Here is a 24945-nt window from a genome sequence, read left to right as displayed (position 1 = left end):
TCACACCACTGAAACTCCCAATAGTTGTCAACAAAGGTGTTTTCTTTGATTTCCCTATTTAAAATTTCAGAAATCTCTATTAGTTACTGTACAAATAACAAAAATTTAGGATCAAGTATGAAATGCTAATAAGCATTTTTAATTATCCTGACAAGAAACAGGTGTTGCCCTTTCTAATCAGAGAGTTACTGCATTTGTTTAATTTTTTCCTTGTTTCTGTTCTGCATGCTAACTGTAGCATTATGTTACAGGTAGTGAATGGCAGCCACTGCTGATTCATTCAGTCTAGTGTCTGCACACTCCTACATATTTATAATCAGAATTTAAAAAAGAAAAAAAAAAAAAAAGACATTTCTTCACATGCAGGAAAATATAACCAACAAATCACACTGAATATTTGGGGGGAGGAGGAGGAGTTAGACTTTATCTTCTCAATGTACTTATTTTTGTTTTAAGTCATTCAAAGGATAGTTAATATGATTTAGTAATCTATGCATAAATTAGTGACTGTGCCATAAAGATTTTAAAATTTCTCCTGTATAAATTATTTCTAGCTAGTTCAGTATGTTTTTAAGGTCTGGTGGAAAAACACAGGGTATGAATAACTTTAACAACCAGAAAGTCTGTGACAGTGAACCAAGGATTGTATAATATGCCTGCATTTTACCTGTTAATCCGCCTCCATCCCTATACTTTTGTCCCTCTACTATACCTGTTTGGGAAAAGAGGTGTTTTTATCATCTTATAAAAGAAACTATAAGAAACTATAACTATTAACCAATCTGATAACTATAGGGTACACTGTACTATCAGCTCTTTTTGCAGAAACACGATTCCTGAGTTTGGAATTTTCGAACCCGCGCCCTGAACAAATATGAGTTTCGTCCTCACACAGGTGCCACTTTCCCTTTTCGTTGTTGATTCGACCCCAGATACTAGTTTCTTTCGAAGTAGTTAGGTTTGCAAGTCCGAACAAATATGAGTTTCACTCTCTATGGGCGCAACTTCTCTGTTTTGGTCCCCAGTTATCAGCCCCCCACACACACACAATTGAGCACCGGATCAATGGAAGTTCATATGATAAGAGCAATATATATGAGGCAGAAAGACGAGGAAAAAAGGCAGAGAGAGAGAATAGACGGAAAAGAGCAAGCAGGTACCACCCTGAATTTCCCAGCAGAATCTGTTGTACTGCAGAACGCATCATTCCCCATATTGGTAAATTATGTTTACTCTTACCTCTTTTAAGTACATAAGCATTCCTCCTCAGTCATATAATTATTATTATGATACCTTATTGTCAGTAAATTAGAGGATAGCCTAATAGTATTGTTTTAAATGTCACGATAATTAGTGTTGTAATACATCAGGATACATTGTCTGTAGATTTAACTTAACTACTTTACTGTTAATGTCGTGATAACTATTGTTGTTATTCATTATGATACATTGTCTGTAGACCTGACTAGCTTATCCTTAATGTGGCTACACAAATTGTTACATGGCTCTATAATCACCAGGACGTGGAACATGGGCTAGAGATGAGCCATCTGTGGAAGAACTACATGAAGAACGTATACACAACCTACATCACTAACTACAGGGACATAAGTTGTCTTTCTATTGTTTACTGAAGTCAAGTTGTTCGGCACTTATGTTTGTGTGTATAATAGTTCAGTATAAATCGATAATAAACTATGTTTTGTTTAAGTATCCCTGCCTCGGACCTATTCTCTTGCTACACGACAACCATAATAGAAGTTTTAGAATAAAGAACTAGTATTGCGGCACTTCAAGATCTGACTATAATCAACAGAGTCTTGTAGTGAAAAACACAACGCTGGTCAGAGCTGCAGGTTCTATTCCCTATGCGGCTGAATAGATCTTTTAGGGCTCGAGACCATTGTCCTACTATAAAAGCCACTAGGCAGTTACGTAAGTACACTGGTGTTTTTGGGAACATACTTCAATTAAGATTTCTCAGCCTCCAAACCGTCCCTGAGACGTGAGCATATTGTATGGTGTATGCTAAGAGATAAAACCAGCCTGGCATAATAACGGATACCTCCCAATGAACCCCAGTTGAAACACCTGTGTAACAATTGTCAATATGGCAAACACTACATAGGGTCATACCAGAATTAGTTTTAGAATTAGTCAAGGTTGAAGGAACACACTGGAGAATATAGCAGTATAGCCTTTCATACTATTACCAAAAAAAAAAAAAAAAAAATATATATATATATATAGTTTCATCTACAACATCCTGGCATTTTCTCTGTCAATAACAATCACAGATGAGAATTTATTGAAGCCTGAATGATACAGGCAAATCTAATTCAGGGGCCAGATTCAGCAGATACAAAGTAAATCTCCCCTCCCTAGAGAGAACCAGATTTGTTGCAAGTGTAATGCACTTTCAAAAAGTAGCTAATAGAGCATCAACCTTCTCCTCCCCCTCACAGGGGGACCCCACAGAAGCAATAAAATTTTTAAAAATCTGTAAGAATTACAGCCACATCCTAGAGGTTCACCATCCCATCCAAATAAGCATAAAAGCAGATGGAAGAGAAACACCAATAAGAATTCCAGCAGGCCTTATACAATTCATGGAGCAGTCTGTATGATATCATCACACTACTACAACAACAGTAGCGCAAGGCAGGCTGTCCAACAGAAGATCGAGTTTATCCGACACAAATGCAAGACACCCACATTATAATCTTATTTCTTATGTTAGCAGAGTAGGATGTGATATACATCTGGGCCATGCAAGTTATTTCATGTTTATAAATTGTTTTGTTATTTCCATTAAAGATGATACATTACAAAGAATGAGAAATATCAAACATGGTAGGAGGATAAACAAATCAAGTTTTAGGTAAATAAAGTGGATCAAAATACTTAACATCTAAATATGGCAAGTCTCCCTTTGTGGTTTGCTAATTCTTTTATTCTACGGTTCATTTTTAACTTCCCAGATATAGACGGGAACTTGTGAATTGGTCACTCGCACACTAGCAAGGCTTTTGTGGATTTATTGGATGATTGTTTTCTACAGTAGCATGTTAGAGAGGCAACAAGAGGGAGTAACATTCTTGATCTGATTATCAGCAGTGATTATTTATGCATTAAGAATTTACAGATAAAGGAACCACTAGGTAGCAGTGATCACAGTGTACTGATGTGGGATTTACTTAAAGATGTAACTACCATCAGGTGTAAAGGGAAGAGTTTTGGCTTTCATAAAGGTGCAATCTTACTACAGCGGTCTCAGAGATTTTTTAGGTTCTATACAGTGGGACCAACTGATGATGTTACCAACAGCAAATTCTAAATGGGAAGCATTCAAGGAAGTAATCTTGGAAGCTACTAGGCTTTTTGTTCCAACTAAGAAATACTGCTCTAGGTTCAGGCCCAAATGGATGTCAGATGAACTAATGAGACTAGTAGCAGAGAAAAAAAACTGCATGGGATTCACATAAATTGTCAGGCGACAGAAGCCTATGGTAGATACAAGCTAGACTGAAATCAAGTCACAAAGGAGGTTAGGCAAGCAAAGGCAGATTATGAAAATTTTTTGGCAAAGGATGCAAAGAAAAACAGCAGACTTCTTTACTTATATAAACTCTAAAAGGAAGGGGATGAATCTGATTGGTCCACTTAATATCAATGGTTTAACTGTAGATGATCATTCTCAGATAGCTGCTGAAGTAAATGAGTATTATGCATCTACATTCACATATGAGGAGTTATTCAAGGAGGAGAGAGCCAGATGTTTATCAGACTTTGAGGGGAAGTTGAATGATTTTATAATAATTGAGAGCAAAGTGGAGGAGAAGTGAAGTTAAACATAAGAAAGGCATCTGGGGTGGATGGGATCTATCCAGTTATATTAAAGGAGGCAGCAAAGGAAGTAAGCAAACTCTTAGCCATAATTATGAGAGCATCCTGGGACTTGGGGAAAGTCCCCACAGACTGGAGATGTGCAAATGTATATCCAATTCACAAAGGAGGATCAAATCATGACACAAGTAATTACAGACCTGTTAGTTTGACTTCTGTTCCAGGGAAAATGAAAATAATGGAGTCACTGGTAAAAGAAGCATTGTAGAATTATTTAGACATGACTGCAGCAATAATTAAGACACAGCATGAATTTATTAATGGGAAGTCTTGTCTGACCAATTTGATTGGATACTATGATGTGGTTACAAATGAACTGAATGCAAAAAATAATTTTGATATCATATACTTGGATTTCAGGAAAGCCTTTGATAAAATATTGCACATGGAAGACTATTACAAATTGGAGCAGTATGGCATCAAGGACAAGTTGCTACAATGGATAAAAGGATGGTTGAATGGAAGAAGACAGAGTGGTGGTCAATGGATGATGCTCTATGTGGACTAATGTTATTAGTGGTGTACCTCAGGGTTTGGTGTTGGGCCCATTGTTGTTTTGTATATTTATAAATGATATTGATGAAGGTATATCAAGCTTGATGTCAAAGTTTGCAGATGATACAAAGGTTGGCAGGGTTGTTAATAACAGTAATGACAATATGCTGTTGCAACAGGATCTGGAATAGTTGGGCAGATGGGCTGAGAAGTGGCAACTGCAGTTTAACATTGACAAATGTAAAGTACTGCATATGGGGAGCAGTAACCCCAGAGAAATGTACCAACTATGTGGTGTTACACTCAGGGTAGTGGAAAATGAAAGAGACTTTGGGGTAATTGTGCAGTCAGATATGAAGTTTTCTGAGCAGTGCAGACAGGCTGCCAGAGCAGCCTTTCTGTCATGGGGTCTTGTCAATGATATACAGGAATTTTGTGAGAATGGATTAAGGAGATGATTATCCCCTTGTTTAAGGCAATGGTCAGGCCACACCTTGAGTAGTGTGTTGCGTACAGGTCTGGAAGCATCATTTTAGAAAGGATGTAGATTTGCTAGAACAAGTACAGAAAAGGACAACAAGACTGGTGAAGGGAACAAAGGGGTGCTCTTATGAAGAAAGGCTTAAGTTCTGCAATTTGCAGAACTTAAGCCTTTCTTCATAAGAGCAGAGCCTTTCTCCTCGCAGGAGACTAGGCACCTGCGAGGCGAAATGACTAAGGTGTATAAGGCCTTGAATGGATCGAGCAGGCTTAATGCTGATGGGATTCTTCCTCTTGCTCAGATTACAAACATGAGGGGGCACAGATTCAAACTGAGGAAAGACAGTTGTAGAATAGATGTGCATAAATTTGCCTTTAGCCAGTGGGTCGTTGATTGCTTGGAACAAATTTCCATCTGTTGTTGTGGAAGTTGATATCTTAAATAAATTCCAGGTAGAACTAGACAAACATTTGGAATGAACGGATCAGTGAAATGGGAATGTTTTTTTTTTTTTTTTTGGCTGATGCTATATAAGCTTGCTTTCTTGCATCGTGTGCCTCTACCAATGCTAATGTCTGAAATGAATGGTAAACTGTTGCTTATAGAAAAATTATAAAGTTAGACAATTGAGAATAGGAAGGAAGACAAATACCAATAACATTGGAAATCAAGAAAATCAATATTAATTACATTAATAAATTCTTTCAAGTAGGTCTTTACAGATATGATTTTTAACTTATTAAAATTTACACTCGCACATAGCATCAAAAGCATTCCTCCTTAGTGTCCAGCAGATAACTGGCTAGAACAGTGGAATTCTACTTGTTCTGCTTTTGTTTCTGCACAAATATCTTTATGAAATCAATAATGTCCTCAAGGTGCAACAGGAAAAAAATCCAAGTGTTTGAAGAATGTGATCAACCAGTTCATTATTAGGCAATTCATTCTCTCCCACTCCCAATGTTCTCAATACTGTTTACTGCTCTCTTTGTCCATGATTTTGACAATTTTTCATTAAACCTATTCTGATCAATTTTTTTCAGAGGTGACTAAGTGACAATGTTCAAATTTTTTTCATCAAAGAATGCTTATCTCAAGATGGCCACTTTTTTATTAGTATAAAGAGAATTTTTTCTGCTGCTTCACTTATAGAGACAATATTTTCATATAACCAGATTGTAAACCAAGTAAAGGTACATTAATCACCTTAAGATTCCACAGATCAGCCAACACGTATCATTTGTAATTTATTTCACTGAGAAGAAATTGTATATTTTCATACATTTCCATCATATGTATAGCATGTCCAAGATGAACTCACACATTAGCATTAGTAGTGGCATATGATGCAAGAAAGCAAGTTATACAGCATCCACCAAAAAAAAAAAAAAAAAAACCCTTCCCCTTTGCTTCAAAAGTTTGTCCAAGTTCTTTGAAGAAGAACTGGACAAACATATAGGCATTTCCACCATTATGTAAGGTGACAGCATTATGAACTATGTTTTGACAAGATGATGAAGAGTCACCACCATTACGGGCTATGTTTGTGACCAAGAGCCAACATCAAATAAGCAATGTTGCCTGCAAAGAAAGCATGTTAGTTAATGTATGCAGGATGTTACATTTCAGGAAGAGTAGCAAATAGTAATAATTCATAATTTATAACAAAAAAAGAAAAGAAAAAGGAAAAAAACATGAGTGAAAAGCAATGACTTTTATGAATGAACTGAGAACATTTCACTTCTGCACATCCTCCATATTGCCATTCATTCCACCAATCAGAACATGTCAACAAACATAATATCCAACGTTTCTGCTACAACATATAGTATATGGATAGCCTATGTGATGTGTATTAAAAAGAAAAATAATAATTGCTGGATTTGTATCATTCCTATTTTAATGAAATTTGAGATGTCTCAACAGATCTTTCTAAAAGAGCCAAATAAAAAATTTTTGATGATAGTCCATCCATTAGAAGTCGAGTTGTTACATGTTGTTAAAGAAAACAGGCACTTTATGTAGAAATGCTAACACAGCTAAAAATGTCCTGCCACAGAGAAAAAGCATATCTATTTATTGCAAGTACCAGAAGCCATCCTTCTTGTACCTGCAATAAACAGATATGCTTTTATCCTTCGTGAGAAAGTTCTATCCTTATAATCTGGATCCAAATAGTTTTGCTTGACTAATAATTTCCATCCTCAAATTAGCAAACTATATCACTCAGTTTAGCTCAAGTTAATATTAATATTAATCTTGTAAGGAAGCCAGAGGCTATTTTTCTTGGGATTGTACACGAGTATATTCTTCATCTTTATCTGGCAAATCCATTGGTTCATTTTTATAAAATACCGAAACTTTACTGACGCTCCAATTTTTTGGAAGACGGGAAATAACTGGCACATTTTCTGAGAGGCCTACGTGATCACATGGCATTGTAGAAGACAAATTGTAGTACAGTAATACCCCGAAGTTACGCGATAGGTGGGTCCGACGAAAATCGCGTAAGTCGAATTTGCGTAAGTCGGGGTACAACTTTGCATATAAATACATATAAATTTTGCTTAATTGGGACCAAGGACTAACAAAAACACTAGTTTAGAAGAAAAATATTAATAAAATTGCAGTTCTTTATACATATTAATACAAAATATGTATTAAAAAAACAAATGACTTACGTTAAAAAGTTATTTCAATGTCGATGGCTTCATAAAATCTAACAAATTCGTCTGACGACACAGCGCGTTCTTTTTTTCACGCAGAATTTCTTCGTAGCAAGCTAATAATTTTTTTATTCCTTGCTTTGTAGCTATAACGCGTTCTTCGTTGGAGTCTATGTTTTCTAAAATTTTTAAGCCCTTTACAATTGAGCCCTTTTCAATTTTCAACCTGTCAAGTTTGCAATTGTTATGTGCTTTCCGCCGTTGCTTCATTTAGGCCTGTAGCACGTGCAATATCGCATGGTGTCTTTCATTTCGCTCAAAGCGTTTCACAATTTCATATTTTTTCTCTATCGACAGAGGCGGACTGGCCATAAGCCTTACCGGGGAAACCCCAGTGGGCCAGTGTGATTTTGGCCATAAACCATAGCATGAGGCCACTATAAATTTTCCCGGGTAAGAATTTTTGACCCAGTCCGCCTCTGTTTATCGATAATTGCTTTTCTTTTTCTCTCTGAATCTGCAGTGTCTTCACCAGGATGCTTCCTTTTCACTCCTTTTAATTAAGTATTTTACTCATTTTTAGGGAATAAAGCACAATTACAAAACGAGGAGGCACGCTTGATACGCATAAACAAAGCTGCGCGCATGTAGCAACTGAATAAACAACACCATAAAGGCAGAGATACGCTATTAACACCTCACATTTCTAGGGGTTACTACCATAAAACAATAAAAATCCAGTTGGTTTCTGCTAGTGAAATCTGTTATAAACTGGTAGTAAACTCGATCTAATTGCATTTGCGATTATACCGATAGCTAGAATTGTGTTGGTTTTTACGTTATTATGGTGAAATGTGTTTCCCCTTCACTGATATAAAAAACATAAAAGCAGCAAAGCTGAATTTTGTTCATCTTTCGCTCTCATTCTCCGCCGTCGCACCGTATATCGATAACATATGAAAAACGACCTTGAAGATAGTGGGCGGCAGCGTTGCCAAACGAAAAAATCAAGAACCGCGTAACTCCGAGTTCGCGTAAGTCGGGGTAGCGTAAGTCGGGGTATTACTGTATACTGAAGTAGTAGTATTAATAGTATTCACCATACAGTGCAAGGAAGCAACAGTTTTGCTGCACTGGCAAAAAAAAAAAAAAAGCACCAAGTAGATAAGAAAATACAATTACATACTTCCCTCCTCACATAGGTAACTATCCAGTTGACCTTTGAATTTATACAAACTGTCAGCCTCAACTACTTGCAAGGGCAACTTGTTCCAGCAATCAATGGCTAAAAGAAAACTTCTTATAATCTAACCTAAACTTCAACTCTTGTAATTGGAATTTATGGCCCCTAGTTCTGGAATTATTTATAACTAAGAAAATTCCACCTTCCTTAAGTTTAATAATCCACCACAGAGCCTCAAAACCTCAAATCAGGTCACTTCTGAGGTGCCAAGCTCAGCAGCTCATATAATCGGAGTATTTCCTCATACGGTCGTCCTTTTGCTGATTTCACCATTCGAGTTGCCTGTTTTTAAGTACTGAACTTTCAAAAGACTTTTAGAGGAAAAACCAGTGTTCTTAATTAAATTTACAAAAATAACAATCTTAAAAATGAACTTTTCATTCTTGCCAGATGATTGCTACTGAAAGTAGAGATTTATTTTTTCCTTTTATTCATTCTTTCAGTATCTGAAAAATGTGTATATCAAGTATATGTGCCTAGAATTCATCTTGACCTCTTATTTTATAGATGAAGTACATATTAAAAACTTTTTAACCAGAGGATTTCAGTTGTACTGCTGAGCTGCATATATATCACGTGTAACAGAAATTTTTTATAAGTTGTAACTTTCTCACAGCAATGCAATAATTCAAGTCATCCCATTATTATATGCATACATATCTAATTGAAACAAAACTGGAAATTAAGAAAATTAAAAACATGTGAATTAAAATGTTTTCTGTTTCTGATGCATATAAACATCAAACAGCATTATAAATGATGTGCTGTTATGCAATAAGCATTCAAAAGACTAAATACCTAACACATATGGATGGTCATTCTTAGGCATTCAATAAACAAGTGCTGTAAAAATAAAGGTACGTGAAACGGCTTAATTCTGTCAGCACACTGAACTCTGGGCTATTAGCAGCAATGCTTAGTATTTGTTTATAGTATGGTACAAGTTTTATTTGAATTTTTGCTTGTTTTGAGGTTTTTATTATTTATTTACAGCTCAGCCAAAATGTAAGTGCTTTTTGCTTTTAGCTATGAATTCCAGATTTACTTTTAAACCAATATTTACAAATTTCAGAATGTTGAGGATTTCAGAGTGGTGTTTTTCCTCAACATTCCAAAAATTATGGCACACTGAACATATTCTCTCAAATTTAGGTGAATGGGAATGTGTTAAAAGTAACTATTCATAAACAGAGCAGCATGATGAAGCATTACAGAGTGAATGAAGTACATATCAAAAAAATACACCCACCCTCATAGCATAAAAAAAAAAACAAAACAAAACATTGTAGTTATGTTGACTGCAGCATATATGCATGAGCATCTATTAGAAGATTATATCAGGAGCAGGCATAGCTATAAGGCAGAATGCAGTAATTGCATCAATCTGCATGAATTAAAAGCTAACAAGTTCTGTCAACTTTTTTGCAAGATGAATTTTCAAATTTAATTTACAAAATTTTTTTTTCTTAAAAGCACTTTTGGCCAATAAAAGACCCAAAATTTCTCAACAATAGATGAATTTTCATCACCAGCATTGTAAAATACACAAGAAATAACTGATAATAAAATTAAATAAAAAGCTATTGGATGGTAAAATTAATGTTTTTCAAAATGGAAAAAAAAAAAATTTTAATCATTATGTACTAATTTGAAAACTAAAAAATAATTACCTTGAACTATTGCTATCAGGACCCACTCCACTGTCACTATCATGTGAAACAGTGCTATTATGTGATCCCCTGTTTCGTCGAAGAAGGCCTGGGGAATAGCACTCTATTCGTCCTCTCTCTGATAACCTTCCGCTGCCAGAAATCCAGCTGTTTCCGCTTACTGAAGTTGAGTGTAAAGACCATGCATCTCCATTTCTGGGTGACATATCACTTAGCTGCCATGAATCTTTTTCCAGGTGAGAGTCTGTTACAGAAAATAAATTTCTGTCTACACTGCCCATTTCTTCCTGAAGGTAAGAAACAATACACTGAATGCAGGGAACCAGTCTAGTTACCAAAAACTTGCCTTCTGATGTATGAACAAATCTGGTACCTAGTGTGGGATACCAGTCCTCAAGTAATGTATCAATATGGTCAACTGCCAATGATAACAATTTTGCTACACACTCTATACTGGGATGTAGCTCAATAGTTTCATAAGTAATTATTTCAGTACCTGTATCAGAATGGTCAGAAACTGGCTTTTGAATAATTACAGACTGATTAGGAAGTAGGATCTCTAAAATGGCTGAATTATTAATTTCAATATCATTCCAAATGCCTTCTTGTTGAACAAGGAATTTCATATGCCGATAATCACAAGGCAAATTACTTATATGTGGAAGCAATTCTTTCATACGAAATAATGTGGTATTCAAGTAGCGAAGTTCCATTCCTGTCTGCCAACACATCCATTCTGCCTTTTGGTTTAGTATGGAAACTACTACAGGATCCATTTGCAAATCTTTAGTCAAAATAAAATATGAACGGATAATTTCCACAATTGCATCATCTGCAAGCATTCTTGTCATTAACCTAGACCAAAATCCACTTGGAAAATATGACATAAGCAACAATCTTCGTATGACATTTTGTTGTTGTGTCTGGTGGGTAATAAAGCATGTAGATGACTGATTTTCATCTTGTTCATAATCCAGAGGATCACTCACTTTAGGACTACTGACATGTTCTATAGAACCTTCGCTTAACTGACGAAGTGGTCTTTCTGTAGTGGTAGTAGAAGCAAGTTTCAAAGTAAAAGGAGTTGTGTTGAGATATCGAGTACTTGCATAGGTTTTTCTGAGAGCCCAGCTCCTCGATCTCACAGGTATCTGTAATAAATATACATAAATAAAAATATAAGTATTTGTGCTTTAATTTTATTCCTGGGGAAAAAAAAAAACAAATAAACAATAAACAGACAACAATAATTATAAAAAGGCTCATTTTGTCAATAAACATCTATCATTTAAAACTTATCCTTCCATTCCTTTTCCTGATGCTTTTCCTGATACAGTAACTAATTATTTTTTAATTTCATACAAAAAGTATAGTTAATGATGACTGCACTAAAACAAATGTGATTTGAATAAAAAGGTAATGTAACAAATGATTGTGGTACATAGTGGGGGAAAAAAAGAAAAAAATGTCCAATCTTAAGATTACAAATATATGATACACTCCTAAAACTGATAAATCAACAGTTTATCAATATGAAGTTTAAAAGTTATTTTGTTGGCTGATAAAAAATACCTTCAGAAAAATATTTCCCTTATTAACATAATGTAAACAATAGTTATCAACACTTTTTGTACATGCAATTCACATGAAAGATATGAAATTCTTTATTTTAATTAATTTTCCTATGCATTTCATACGAATATTATTTTATTCATATAAATAAAATCAAGTATTTAAAAGACATACATATTGCTAAGCACAACCAGCAGATTTCTAATGATCTGAAAGTTCTTAACATTTTATCCAGCAAATCACTGGGCTACAGAAAATATATACTGCCATTTTTATGTGAGCAGAACAGCTAGAATAAAAATTCATTTTATAATGTCAAGGAACAGCTTCTTTGATTATCTTTAATTCCTCATCTAAAGGATGTTACAAGAAAAAAGTTGGGTACATCTGTATATATTTACCTGAATCGCTGCGGGCCAGATGAAATCCTGTGAAGTAATGCAAATTACTTTAAAGAATATAAAAAAAATTTTCTGAAAAAAAAAACAAAAAAAAAAAAAACAACTATAAAATCAATTAAATGAAAAAATGTTGACAGCCTACACAGCGGTTCCCCAGGGGTTTGCACTAAAAATTCTATAATGGAATCTGCTTATATTTGCATAAGTATATTATTGTAAACTACAAAATATAACTAATAATAAACAATAAAGTAAAATCAAATTAAATAAAAAGTAAAGAATTGCCAAAGAAAGAAACCACATTTCCCACAATTCCTTATTAGTTTACTATCTTACAGTATATCATGTTAAATAAATGTGTTTTCCATACAAATTTTTTTTTTTTGATTCTCAAGCACCACTGTTATGTAGAGGTACTTTTTTTTTAAGAACTTGTAGTACTTAGTACCGTGCATGGGTTGAAGGTTGAAAAGTTGAAAGAAGATACTTGTTGACATTAGACTTGAACTTCTGTTGATTGTAATTTTCAGGAAATACATATGAAGGAAGGTTGCTCCAGAAAATGGAAATTGAATGAATAAATGAGGAAGATAAAAAGTTGGTTCTGTGAGTTTGAAGTTGGACAGTAAAAAGATGTTGACTGGTTGCAGCATGTGTTCGGACTGCTTTGAAAGAGAGAGTGGGAATTATAGAAGCCAATTCAGAACAGTGCCTGTGGAAGTATCTATACAAAGGTCCATGAGACAGAGTAGAGAGACTCTGTTAGAGATGACTGTTGCACGGTAGCACAGTGGTATCGTCACCGTCCTCCCAACACTGGGTGGAAAAGGCCCGGGTTCAAATCCGCCGATGACACGAGGAATTTTATTGGGTTTTTTTCATTTCGTGGCTGAGCTAGTCGGTTTCAGACGCAATAAATATATGGATCATTTACGGGTGACCCTAATATCAGATAATTTTTTTTTTTTTTTTTTTGTTAGAGATGAGACCATTAATTAACCTAACTGCCCTCTTTCGAATGGAATCTAGAAGCCTGGGAGAGGTTTTGGGGGCACCGCCCCAGATGTGGAAACAATATTCCATGGTAGGGTGGATTTGCGATTTGTACAGAGTGAACAGCTGTTTAGTGTTTTGAAGAAAAGTAACGCCGAGAGCAAAAGAGAAAACTGACTTTTTTAGATGCTGAAGAAGCAATATTTGTAATGTGCTTTATGCCAGGAGAGATTAGAAGTCAGGAGAGATGCCAGGAGAGATTAGAAAGGGTAATCCTCAAGATCTTGCCTAGAAATCAGAGCATCATCGAAGATAAACATAGGAGCAGAAGAAGCCTTTTTGGGAGATATAAAAGAGGACTAAGTTTTAGAAGGATTGAAATTAAGTTATCTTTGCCTCACTGGAGATCAGCATTTAAGAAAATAAGAATTTGAGAAGTTGAAGCTGTTTGAGCAGGACAAAGTTTCTCAAACTGGAAGGTGGGATGCAATGTGCTATCGTCAGCAAAACTATGGATAGGATTTACAGTCAATGGAAGAAGGTCATTAATATACAAGAAGAAAAGAGTGGAAGAAAGAAGTGAATCTTGGAGAACATCAGCATTAATGGAGAAGTTAGAAGACAGAGAGCCATCTACCATTAACCAGTGAGCGGTCAGAGATAAAACTGGATACTCAATTACAAAAACCAGCTGGCAAACCATAGGATGGAAGCTTATTTAGAAGACCTTTATGCCAAACACGAACGAAAGCCTTAGAGATGTCAAGAGCAACTGCTTGCGTTTCACCCAACTTTTCCATTGAATTTGTCCATAGATGGGTAACATAAGTCAGAATATCACCAGTGGATCAACACTGATGGAATCCATACTGGCAATCGTTGATCAGATGGAATGTTTCTAGAATAGTCTAAGTTGGCGGTTAATTGATTTCTCCATTACTTTAGAAAAAGTAGAAGTAATTGCAATGGGACGATAATTGGATGGGAGGGATTTGTCACCCTTTTTAGGAACTGGGTGGATATGAGCAAATTTCCAAGCAGAAGGAAAAACACCTTTCCAATAAGAAAGTGAAAAAAGGAGGCAAAGAATAGAAGTTCAGGAGCTCAGTTTTTGAGAACAAGTGGAGAAATACCATCAGGACCTGGAGCTTTCTTAGCATCAAAATCCTTCTGACATCCTTTTGAACGAAGGCCACAAGAGGCAGTGAATTTAGTGTATTGTGAATGGTTTGAGGTGATTTACCAAGGTCATCAAATATACGAGTTGGAAGAATAATAGGATGCCAGCAGGTCAGCTTTGTCTTTGGCTGATGTGGCAACAGAACCATCTGGTTTTGACAGAAGTGGGAACACAGATTAGTAAAAATTGCAACCAATAGTTTCGGCAAGAGACCAGAATGGTCTCTTGCCAAAACTATTGGTTGCAATTTGGACTGATTAATAACTGCTTTACAAAGTATAAATGATACTTAATAATAAAGATTATTATTATGCTATGTTGCTTATAAAAACGTAGTACTGGGAATATTTTGTAATAAAAATTCAGAAATATACGATTTCAGAGAATACAGGCTTAGTGGTTCACTTTAAAAATATTATGTTGAAGGGGGTTCATGAGTTAAAAAAGGTTGGGAACCGCTGGCCTACAGGATAATGGGATGCAACAGGTCATTAAAAATTAATTTTTTGCATTCCTATTTTATGATTTTCCCAAAAGTCTTGGACAAATCAACGATGAACAAGGAGGGAAATTTAATTTCACATTCATATCCATGTTATCCAATATGCATCTATAAATAGTTGAGTAGTGTGCAGACTGCATATAATAATACTACTAATTTTGTTTTTGTTATTAATCCTGTAAACAGACAAAAACAGGTTCAACCTTCTGGTATGTGGTGGATGCAGTGGTCACCACTGCATCCATCACATACCACAAGGTGACATCTTCACGACTTGTGCTTTTCAAAAATGCATCATAGTTTTGTGTTTTTTTTCATAACCTTTTTTCATTTCATAGTTGTCGACCGAAATAGTCCCAATCAGGGAAAAAGCATTTATAAAAAGAAAAAGTATTTCTTTAGTTTCACAGCCTGATCCTCTGCTTGCTTTTTTTTGCATGATGAACAAAAAAAATAAATAAAAGTAAACTTTACTTGAATGTAAACTAAACCAGCATTTCAATCACACAAAACTTGAGGGAAAAAGTTTTATCATCATCTAATGAATGTTATTATCTGACCAAAAGCGTCAACAAAAATCACAAGTCCATGTGGCTTTTGCTATGATCTGAAAATTTGTTTTATTGTACAGTCAGTTCTGCTATAACATGCATTTTTTAGGAATATGTTAAGGAATGCGTATGTTAAGGAATAATGCGAGTATAATGTGATTTTTGCGTTGGCTCATGTGTGATTTTGTCTGCAACTAACACTAAGTGAAAGCAAAACTAGGCACCAAGCTGAATGTAGCAACCTGTGCAGCAATACATACAAGCTTATAAAGTTTAAAAAATGTTAAATGTCAAATGTGTGAGAGCTATATTTCCCATTTACTGTAGTTGTTAGAGTTAGTCAGAGACACACTGTTGTCATTCACTGTATTCACAACATAACACGATATTGTGTGTGTGGCGCCTCCGTAGCCAGGTGGGCAGGAGCAGCAGTGCATAGCACATGCTTCTTGATTAGACCGGGGTTCGAGCCCATGACCACCACATACGGAGGATTCGAAAAGGTCAGCGAATGACCATCGCATATCCCCGAAGGAATATGGCCTTAGTTGCTAATGCTCCTAAAAACCAAATAACAAACATGATATTTGTGATAATACCAGTAGCTGGAATTCTGTGGATTTTTACTTTATTATGGTGAAATGTGTCTCCCCTTCCAAATTACTACTTCAATCATACAAAAAACATAAATAAATTTTCAGAATCTTTTCTTCATTCCTACTTTTTAAGCTTCATAGTAAACTTGTCTCACTTATGCAATTTGTGTGTCCTATGTTCGTCGTTGTTAACTGCTTATCTTTTTTTTTACTGTTTTAAATTTTACAATTCAAAAAATAAAAAGAAAATGTCAGTGAACAGAAATATCAATCAAAGAAACTTCATATTTTGTCAACGTAAAGTGCTACATTTACTGTAATATTAATTTATTTATTAGAAATTTAAGATGTTTAAACCTGCGTTAGCAATTTTATTGGGTTTCTAACTTTTTTTAGTGTTTTACTTACCAGATTGAACATTTTTTTTTGAGTGCTCTGCCCCATAAGCCCTGTTGTTTTTAATGCGCAAAATACCATAATATGGAGATTTTTAGGAACACGTACCGCGTTATAGTAGAACTGACTGTACTTATATAATGATGTAGTTTGGTATATCTCATTTTGTAGCCCAAATCTTCACTGGACTGTAAGATGGCATTGAGTGGTGCCCGCTCATGCTCTGAAGGGACAGCAATTGTCATCGTAAAGGTGGTGGCTCCATATTTTCATGCAAATAGGAATATAAAACAACAAAATATAAATAGGAATAGAAAACATTTAAGAAATGAAATATGTATGTGAATGCAAAGAAAGAATGAATCAGAATGGACCCTTGCATAATTGGTGTGGAAAACCCTTGGCTAATCAGGCTGGGGGGTATCCATTGGTTGAATGTGTATTTAACATCATAAATAACAATGTAATTTGGTATCTTGCAGTTTAAATCTTCAGAGTCATTATGATTGGTACCAACTAGTGCTTGTTCATGCTCTGAAGAGACAGAAATATCATTGTGAAGGTGGTGGCACAACATTAGCAGTAAATAGCAAAAATAATTCTTGAAAGGGAGTAGTTTATTTTCAGTCATATACCAGGTTCACTCATACTGAGGATGCGCTATGTTGTAGAGATCAGTACCTCATAAGAATGTTTAGTCTTCCTTTTGACAAATAAATTGTTTACACAGTATCCTATTTGTTCTCTATCTTTTGAGAGAAAACATATTTTATAACTATTGATACTTTCTGAATCTTCTAAACTATAAAGCACATGGTCGTATAGCAAAATTCCAGCTGTTACCCTTTAATGTAGTGCACTATATTGCATTTTTTTTTTTTTAAATGAAAACCCCAAACATGAGAGGTATTAGAACTGATAGTACTTAGTATCGTGCATGGATCAGAGGTTGAGAAGGTGAAAGAAGATATTTGCTGATATTAGACTTGAACTTCTGTAGAGAGGTTTTGGGGACACTGCCCCAGATCTGGGAACAATATTCCATGGCAAGGGTGTGATTTGTACAGTGTGAACAGCTGTTTGGAAGAAAAGTAATGCTGAGAGTGAAAGAGAAACCCAGTTTTTTAGATGCAGAGGAAGCAATATTTGTAATGTGCTTATGCCAAGAGAGAGATTAGAAGTCAGGGTAATCCCTAATAGAAATATATGATCTTGCCTGGAAATCGGAGTGTCATCGAAGATAAGCATAGGAGCAGAAAAATCCTTTTCGTGAGATATAAGACAGGACTGAGTTTTAGAAGGAATGAAATCAACTAAGTTATCTCTGGCAAACTGGAGAATTACCTGGAGACCAGCATTTAAGTAATTGGTAGTGGATATTCAAGAGGATGAAGCTGCTTGAGCAGGGCAAGGTTTCACAAATCGGAAGGTGGAATGCAATGTGCTATCATCAGGAAAACTATGGATAGGATTTCCAGTCAATAAAAGGTCATTAATATACAAGAGGAAGAGAGTGGGAGAAAGAAATGAACCTTGGGAAACACCAGCATTAGTGGAGAAGTTAGAAGACAGAGCCATCTACCATCACCAGCGGTGAGAAAAAACTGGATACCAACTACAAAAAACAATTGGTAAACCATAAGATGGAAGCTTATTTAGAAGGCCTTTACAGCAAACACGATCAAAAGTATTTGAAATGTCAAGAGCAACTGCTCGAGTTTCACCAAACTTTTCCACGAATTTGTCCAAACGTAAGCTAGAATATCACCAGTGGATTAACATTGACAGAGTTCACACTGGGGATCATTAATCAGATGGAAGGTTTCTAGATAGTTAGAGTTATTGTTTTTCTCCATTACTTTGGAAAGAGTAGAGATGATTGCACTGGGAGGGATTTGTCAGCTTTTTTAGGAAGTGGCTGGATATGAGCAAATTTCCAAGTAGAAGGAAAAACAACTTTGAAATAAGAAAATGAAAAAAGGTGACACAGAACAGCAGTAGTTCAGGAGCATAGTTTTTGAGAACAAGTGGAGAAATACCATCAGGACCTGGAGCTTTGTTAGCATCAAGATTTGTCAAAATTCTTCTGACATCCTTTTCACAGAAGACCACAGGAAGCAAGGTATTGAATGGAGAATACTGGAAATGGTGGGATGTGTTTTACCAAGATCATTAATACACAAGTTGGAAGAAAAATAGGATGCTAGAAGGTCAGCTATATCCTTGGCAATAGAACCATCTGGTTTTGACAGAGGCAGGAATAGAGAATGGGCAAAAGTTGCAGCCAATAGCTTCGGAAAGAGACCAGAATGTTCGGCTTCATTTGGACAAGAAGCAAGTTTTCTATTCTTAGCCTATTATAAATTTAGCTTGGAGTGATCAATAACTGGTTTACAATAGTTGCAAGCTTTGGTGTAGGCAGAAAATGAAACTGAAGATTTGGAATCAAGCCAATGACGACATGCAACATTCTTCTCTTGAGCAGCCCTAACACATTTACCTGAAAATCAAGATTTAGATAAAGGACGAGATTTTAAGGTGGAGTGTTGAACAAAGGAGTCCACAATAAAGGATAATTCTCTACAAGCATAAAGGATAATTCCCTACAAGAATAATTTCACTGTCATGAGCTGAGCAAATGTTGACATCAGTTTTGAAACAGTAATCTGACCAAGTAAAAGAAGAAAAGAAATCTAGCAGATGCAATGCCAAACAACAAAAGGTTGGGAATGGCCATGAGAGAAAGGTTCCATTGGAGAAGAGATCATCACCAAGTTGTGAGCTGAGGTTCCTAGAGGACCACTCACCTCAATCATTTACTTAGAAGGGTTGTTTGTGAGAAAAAGATCAAGCATGTTGGCTGTGTGGTTAGGATTGTCTGGTATTCTTGTAGATAAATGAACAATCTGTGCGAGGTCATTAGTAATTGCAAAATCCTCAACATCTCAGCTGGGTCCGTGTGACTAGAAAATGGCAGCCAGCTGGAGTTGTGAACATTAAAATCATCAATGAAAATTACCTCACTGATAGGAACGTTGGACTGGAGAAAGTCAAGTTTCAAAGAGAGGAAGTCAAAGAGTTCCAATGATTAGCAGAGTTGGCAAAACAACAGAAGAAAAAGATGAATTTGACAGAATGGGGTAGAGAGATTTTAAGCTAGAGAAGATTGAAAACAGAAGATTCTAAATTACTAAGTCTCTGACAGGGAATATCAGAATGGACATAATGCATAAGTACCACCTTTGAAGTGAAAGGAATCATACAGTGAATAATTTAGACAACTGAGATGAGCAGTGGTTGAATCAACCGATATAACTGAAATTCTGTCAGAAAAAGCACATGGGGTTTGGCAGACTGTAAGTGGAAATAGACATAATTGAGATTAGAACTAAGACCATGTATATTTGTGAAATGAACTAGAAAGTGTTTGGGAGGTTTAGATCTTTTCACAGATAAGTTCGCTCTACTAGTAACAATTCATGGTGTATTCAGTAGTAAGAAAGGTAGGGGAGAAATGAGTATGAAGTAAGGAAATTTTTGAATATGGTGTACACACATGGTAAGAACCTACCCAGCTCCTTGGCATAGCATGGACTCGACAATGCCCCTACATACACACTACGTGGACTACCTCCAGCCACTATCTGGCAGAGTAGAGGCAGTGAGATTATACACTAGCTGATCCAGAAGCCTCCTAGAGAGTTACCAATAGGTTTGGTCCGGTATACTAACCAGCGGCTGGCCTGTGAATACCTTTTAGAGCTGCACCCTCGAAATGTAAGGAAGACTGGATCTTGCCATGATGTCCATCATAATCTCATCAATCATACTGCATGATGGAAGAGATGGGTGGGGTTACTGGAGCTTTGCTCTGGAGACAACATGGGTTCCACACTTCAAGCCTCCAAAAAGCAAAATAGTGGTACTGCACCAGTTGATGAGTCATCTATCATTAGTTTTGCCTGGTAACAGTGAGAACCAACGTGAGAAGCTGCTCACGTTGGGTCACATCTGGGTGGTCACTCGCAGTGTGCTAGGTGCTGTATATCAGGACTTGCACATGAGGGTTATACCCAGGGTTAGGTTACTAACAGTCCTACCATCATGAAGGTGTAAGCAGAGGATTTGATTGTCACAGACTGACCGGACTTCACGGAAATTAGGTCCACTTGACTTGAGTCACCCGAATATTAGTTCCATCAGTGTTTTAGACTCCCACGTAGCAAGCACAGTTTGGCATATCTGAGAGAATGTCTGCGACACCCTCAAGGACCAATGTTGTTAAAAAAAACAAGCTGCAAAATTAAATTTTTTCTGTTAAGCATACCAAAAACGACACTACACATATACAAAATCCATACACCTTTAAATCTCTGGCATTTACAGTGTTCTGTTTCACACCCACAATGTATACTATGCGGAGATGGGGGAACCCTGTTGCCGTTTGACACTAAACATACTCTACATACCAAAAACAAGTGTTTCATTAATTTAATATATTCCCTAATCTGCAGAACTACTTAAGTATTTCATATTCTTAGCACTTCAACCGAATGGTCAGGATAAATGTTCTATGTGAAAAAAGTGCCATAACAATTATTATGTCTTCTAGTAGATATACAGATTTAAAAAAAGGCGGAAAAAGGAGAAGAGGAGTTGTTTTATTCTGATTACAATTACACAAAGGTATAAGAAATTGATATGATTCTCATCAATATCACTAAGTCTACTGAAATCGTGATGTAAGGTAGTCTTGTAACATTCATGAAAGCTATCAGCAGGTCTCTCAGACCTGCTGATAGCTTTCATGTCTAAGAGATTGCATACATTGTTGACATATTTAACCAGTCCTGAGTGAAACTGATTATGGAGTTTATTCAAAGGACAAGATTAAATGTATTCTAACATTTAATCACTCGATTTAATCACTCAATGAAAAAATCATTGGGTTCATGCCCAGTGATAAAAATATCTTGCATAAGCTGAAAATTATTGTCACTACAAAGGGTTTAAAATACTTACTCTAACATCGCAACCTGGAAATCCTGCCCTTATTTGTTCTTCTGTTGGCAATAAACTGGGAATGATTAAGGTTCTGTTATCCCATGTCAAAGCCACCTCAAACTTATTCAAAAGATTAAGGATGTAAGTCTGTGCATCAGTTGGAGCACACTGAGATGACTTAAATACATGCTTCAGATCTTCAATTTTCATTATACCTGAACAGTTAAACAAGTACAAGTATTTAAAATATCATACCAATCCTTGATACCAGTAAACATTTAATCACTCAATTTAATTATTAATTACATTAAAACAGCTAAATTTTATGAATATAACTATTTTTAAGGGAAAAATTAAGTCGTTAACAACAATTTCTTATTTTTTATTTATTTATTTTTTTTTAATTTTAATGAAAAACTAATTTTTATATTTAAGAAACCAGAAATATTACATCCAGTCTTCAAAAATAGTTTATTTTCTACTATTAACTTTGCATCCACTTCAAAAAAAGAATTTATTCTCCACTATTATCCACACTTTATTGAGAAAAATTACTCACCATTTCTAGCAAAGGGATTAATCTCTCTGATTGTCACCACATGAGCCAACATATCACAAAGCCACTGGGGATCCAAAAAGTACAAATCTTTTAGAGTTGCATCTTCATAATGTAGGAGGATACCTACAGATATATAATGAAAACTTATCATATAAGTAACTATTGATGCTATCATCAATAGTTACTAGGTTCAAAAGAAAATTATTCAAGGGTACAGTCTGTCATCTTCTTAGATTAATTCAGGCAAAGTTACCTATACCAGTTAGATAGTATCCCGCTGTTTCCACACATGCAAGATACTTTCTGCAAAAAAATTCCTCCATCTTACTAAATCATCAATATCTCACTAATGTTCCTCAATTGCTTCTTTTTTTTTTAGAGGCCAAAGATATGGACATCAAAAAGGCTTGTTTCTTATTTTGTATGTTTGTGGGAATTTTTGATGCATCACTTACTTATCATGGCATATCATTTTTTATGGTATTAAGCTTTTCAAAGTATGTACATAGATCTCCATTTTTCGTGTTTGGGCTTGTAATGTGCTTCCATCTCTTATCTGTGTTTCCAACTAATAGTAGTCCCAGTTCTAATATATGGCAGCATGAATATTATCTTTGTGTTGTCAAGTGCCAAATGGTGACCCTACTTTTCTGGCACTCTAGCTCAGCAATATTTTCATCTTTGCTTCCCCCAGCCCTGGGTGGGCTCACTGGGCTGGGGATTTCCAGCTCTTCTCCCTCCCACCTTTTTCTTCCGAATGACGCATTCCTTCCCCATCCTAGCTTCCTCCCAACTTTAATAACTCCCACTCTTGCTCTATCCACACCTCTCACACCTTTGCTTGGTCTCCGTCGAAGAAGCTCAGGTGACCCTGGTGGACACCAGCCAGAGAATAATGGCAAGCCTGGCTACCTCCTAGTATGTGCAGGCAATGTGGTAATTCTGATATACAATGGTTGTTTGTTGTTGTTATTTGGTTTTTAGGAGTAGGTTTTTATTGCTCTGAGGAAATGCAGTGGTAATTCCCTGACCTTTCTGCATCCGCCGTATTTGGTGGTCACAGGCTCAAACCCGGGTCTAATCAAGAAGCGTGTGCTATGCACTGCTGCTCCTGCCCACCTGGCTACGGAGGTGCCGACATACAATGGTAGTTGTCAGATGGGTTTATATTGGGTCCTCTTTGTCACACATGCTAGGCTACTGCATAACTGAAATCTATATTGTGTACAGCATCTATGTGGTTTTCTAACTGGTCCTTAAACTACCACTTTGCCTTATCAATGTAGCTCACCTTGAATTCTAAACAGTTAATTTTATAAATGGCACCACTCCTGAATATTTTTTGAGTGTGAAATTTAAGAGGGGAAAGTATAGTATGTAACTTCTACATGGTAGTTGTCTACACTGAATGTTGTATTAAGCATTCTGGCCATTTTCTGTGATATTCCAGGATAGACAAAGATATGCACATTCATCCAATCTTATGTTTTTGTCAAATAAGTCAAATAATTTTACATTTAGAACTTTTAAACATCAACGTACAAACGTACAAATCAAAAAATGTATGACTCATAACAACTGCAATGGAATATATCAACTGTATATGACTGAAACTTCATTAACATAAATTAAAATAGAATAATAATAAAATTTTGTTGTAAAAATAAAATACATTGACAACTGTACAGTTAAAAGAGATAAAACGATAGATAAAATTAAAATATACAAAATATTACAAATTAAAAGTGATAAAAACCATAGCTTTCAAAGGTGACCACCTCCTTTATCAAGACACTTTTAACTCTACAGTTGTCAGTGTATTTTATTTTTACAACAAAATTTTATGAGGGACATTCAATAAATTATCTACCTAAGGTACTTCCAACAGTTATATTTCAATGATTCATGATTTATCATATTTCTACATACCACAACTTGAATCATACTAATTTTGATCCCACTATGTTTTTAGGTTGTGCTGCTGTAACAGAAAGAAGGAAGACATCTGTATCAAATTATGTATTTGCTGAAATTGGAGCATTGTTCAGTCATCAAGTTTCTCGCCAATGGGCCAAAGGCCATTCATGAAAGGATGGTGGCTGGTAAGGCAACAGCAGACCTTTAGAGTACCAAGTGAAATTCTGGTCAAAACAACTGAAGTCGGGTAGAGTCCATCGAAGATGATCCACGTCCAGGAAGGCCTGTGACAGCGACTACTCCAGAAATGTGCCAAGCTGTGATTGTACTGAATGACAGATGTTTAAAGGTGTCCCAAATCTCTAGGGAATATGACAAATCTGAAGGAGCAGTTATAACAGTCGTGATGAAAATTGGGGGATGACTAAGGTCAGTGCAAGGTGAGTCCCTAGATTTCTGACATTTTTTGCACATTTTTTTAGACTGTGATGCATTGAAGAATTGCCCTCCTTCAGTTCTCCCACGAGCCACAGCACTTCTGCTACTTTGTGCTTGTTGCTTTGTTGCTCTAGTCTGGGTCATGATTCTGTTTAAGTACAATTTAATTAACGATGGAATTTAATAAGATTAATAAATTTTACTAATTAATTGATAATACTATACTAGGCTAACAGATTTCTAATACAGTGCTACATATTACACTATGTAGTTTTACATTAAACCCTATGCTATCAAGTTTGGGATTACATTACATTATTCCGTATCGAACTAAAATACTATAATAATGCCAGCAAATTATGAATGGTAAAATCT

General features: G+C 35.7%; 1 protein-coding gene across 1 annotated transcript in view; it reads right to left on the bottom strand.

Annotated features, from left to right (window-relative positions):
- Nucleotides 1–24945, bottom strand: part of Lrrk (Leucine-rich repeat kinase) — a 431475-nt gene that overhangs the window by 152065 nt on the left and 254465 nt on the right. Inside the window, exons 18-21 of the mRNA XM_090380151.1 lie at nt 22216–22338; nt 21675–21871; nt 18701–18706; nt 10588–11612 (exon numbers count right to left, since the gene is read on the bottom strand). Of these exons, the coding sequence (XP_090236277.1) occupies nt 10588–11612; nt 18701–18706; nt 21675–21871; nt 22216–22338 (1351 nt within the window). The remainder of the gene's footprint in view (nt 1–10587; nt 11613–18700; nt 18707–21674; nt 21872–22215; nt 22339–24945) is intronic.

Source organism: Mastigoproctus giganteus, chromosome 8 (assembly GCF_048544385.1).
Source record: "Mastigoproctus giganteus isolate SK-2022 chromosome 8, ASM4854438v1, whole genome shotgun sequence".
Lineage (NCBI taxonomy): Eukaryota > Metazoa > Arthropoda > Arachnida > Uropygi > Thelyphonidae > Mastigoproctus > Mastigoproctus giganteus.
The sequence above is the reverse complement of the archived record's forward strand: the minus strand, read 5'-3'. Positions and strand labels throughout refer to the sequence as shown.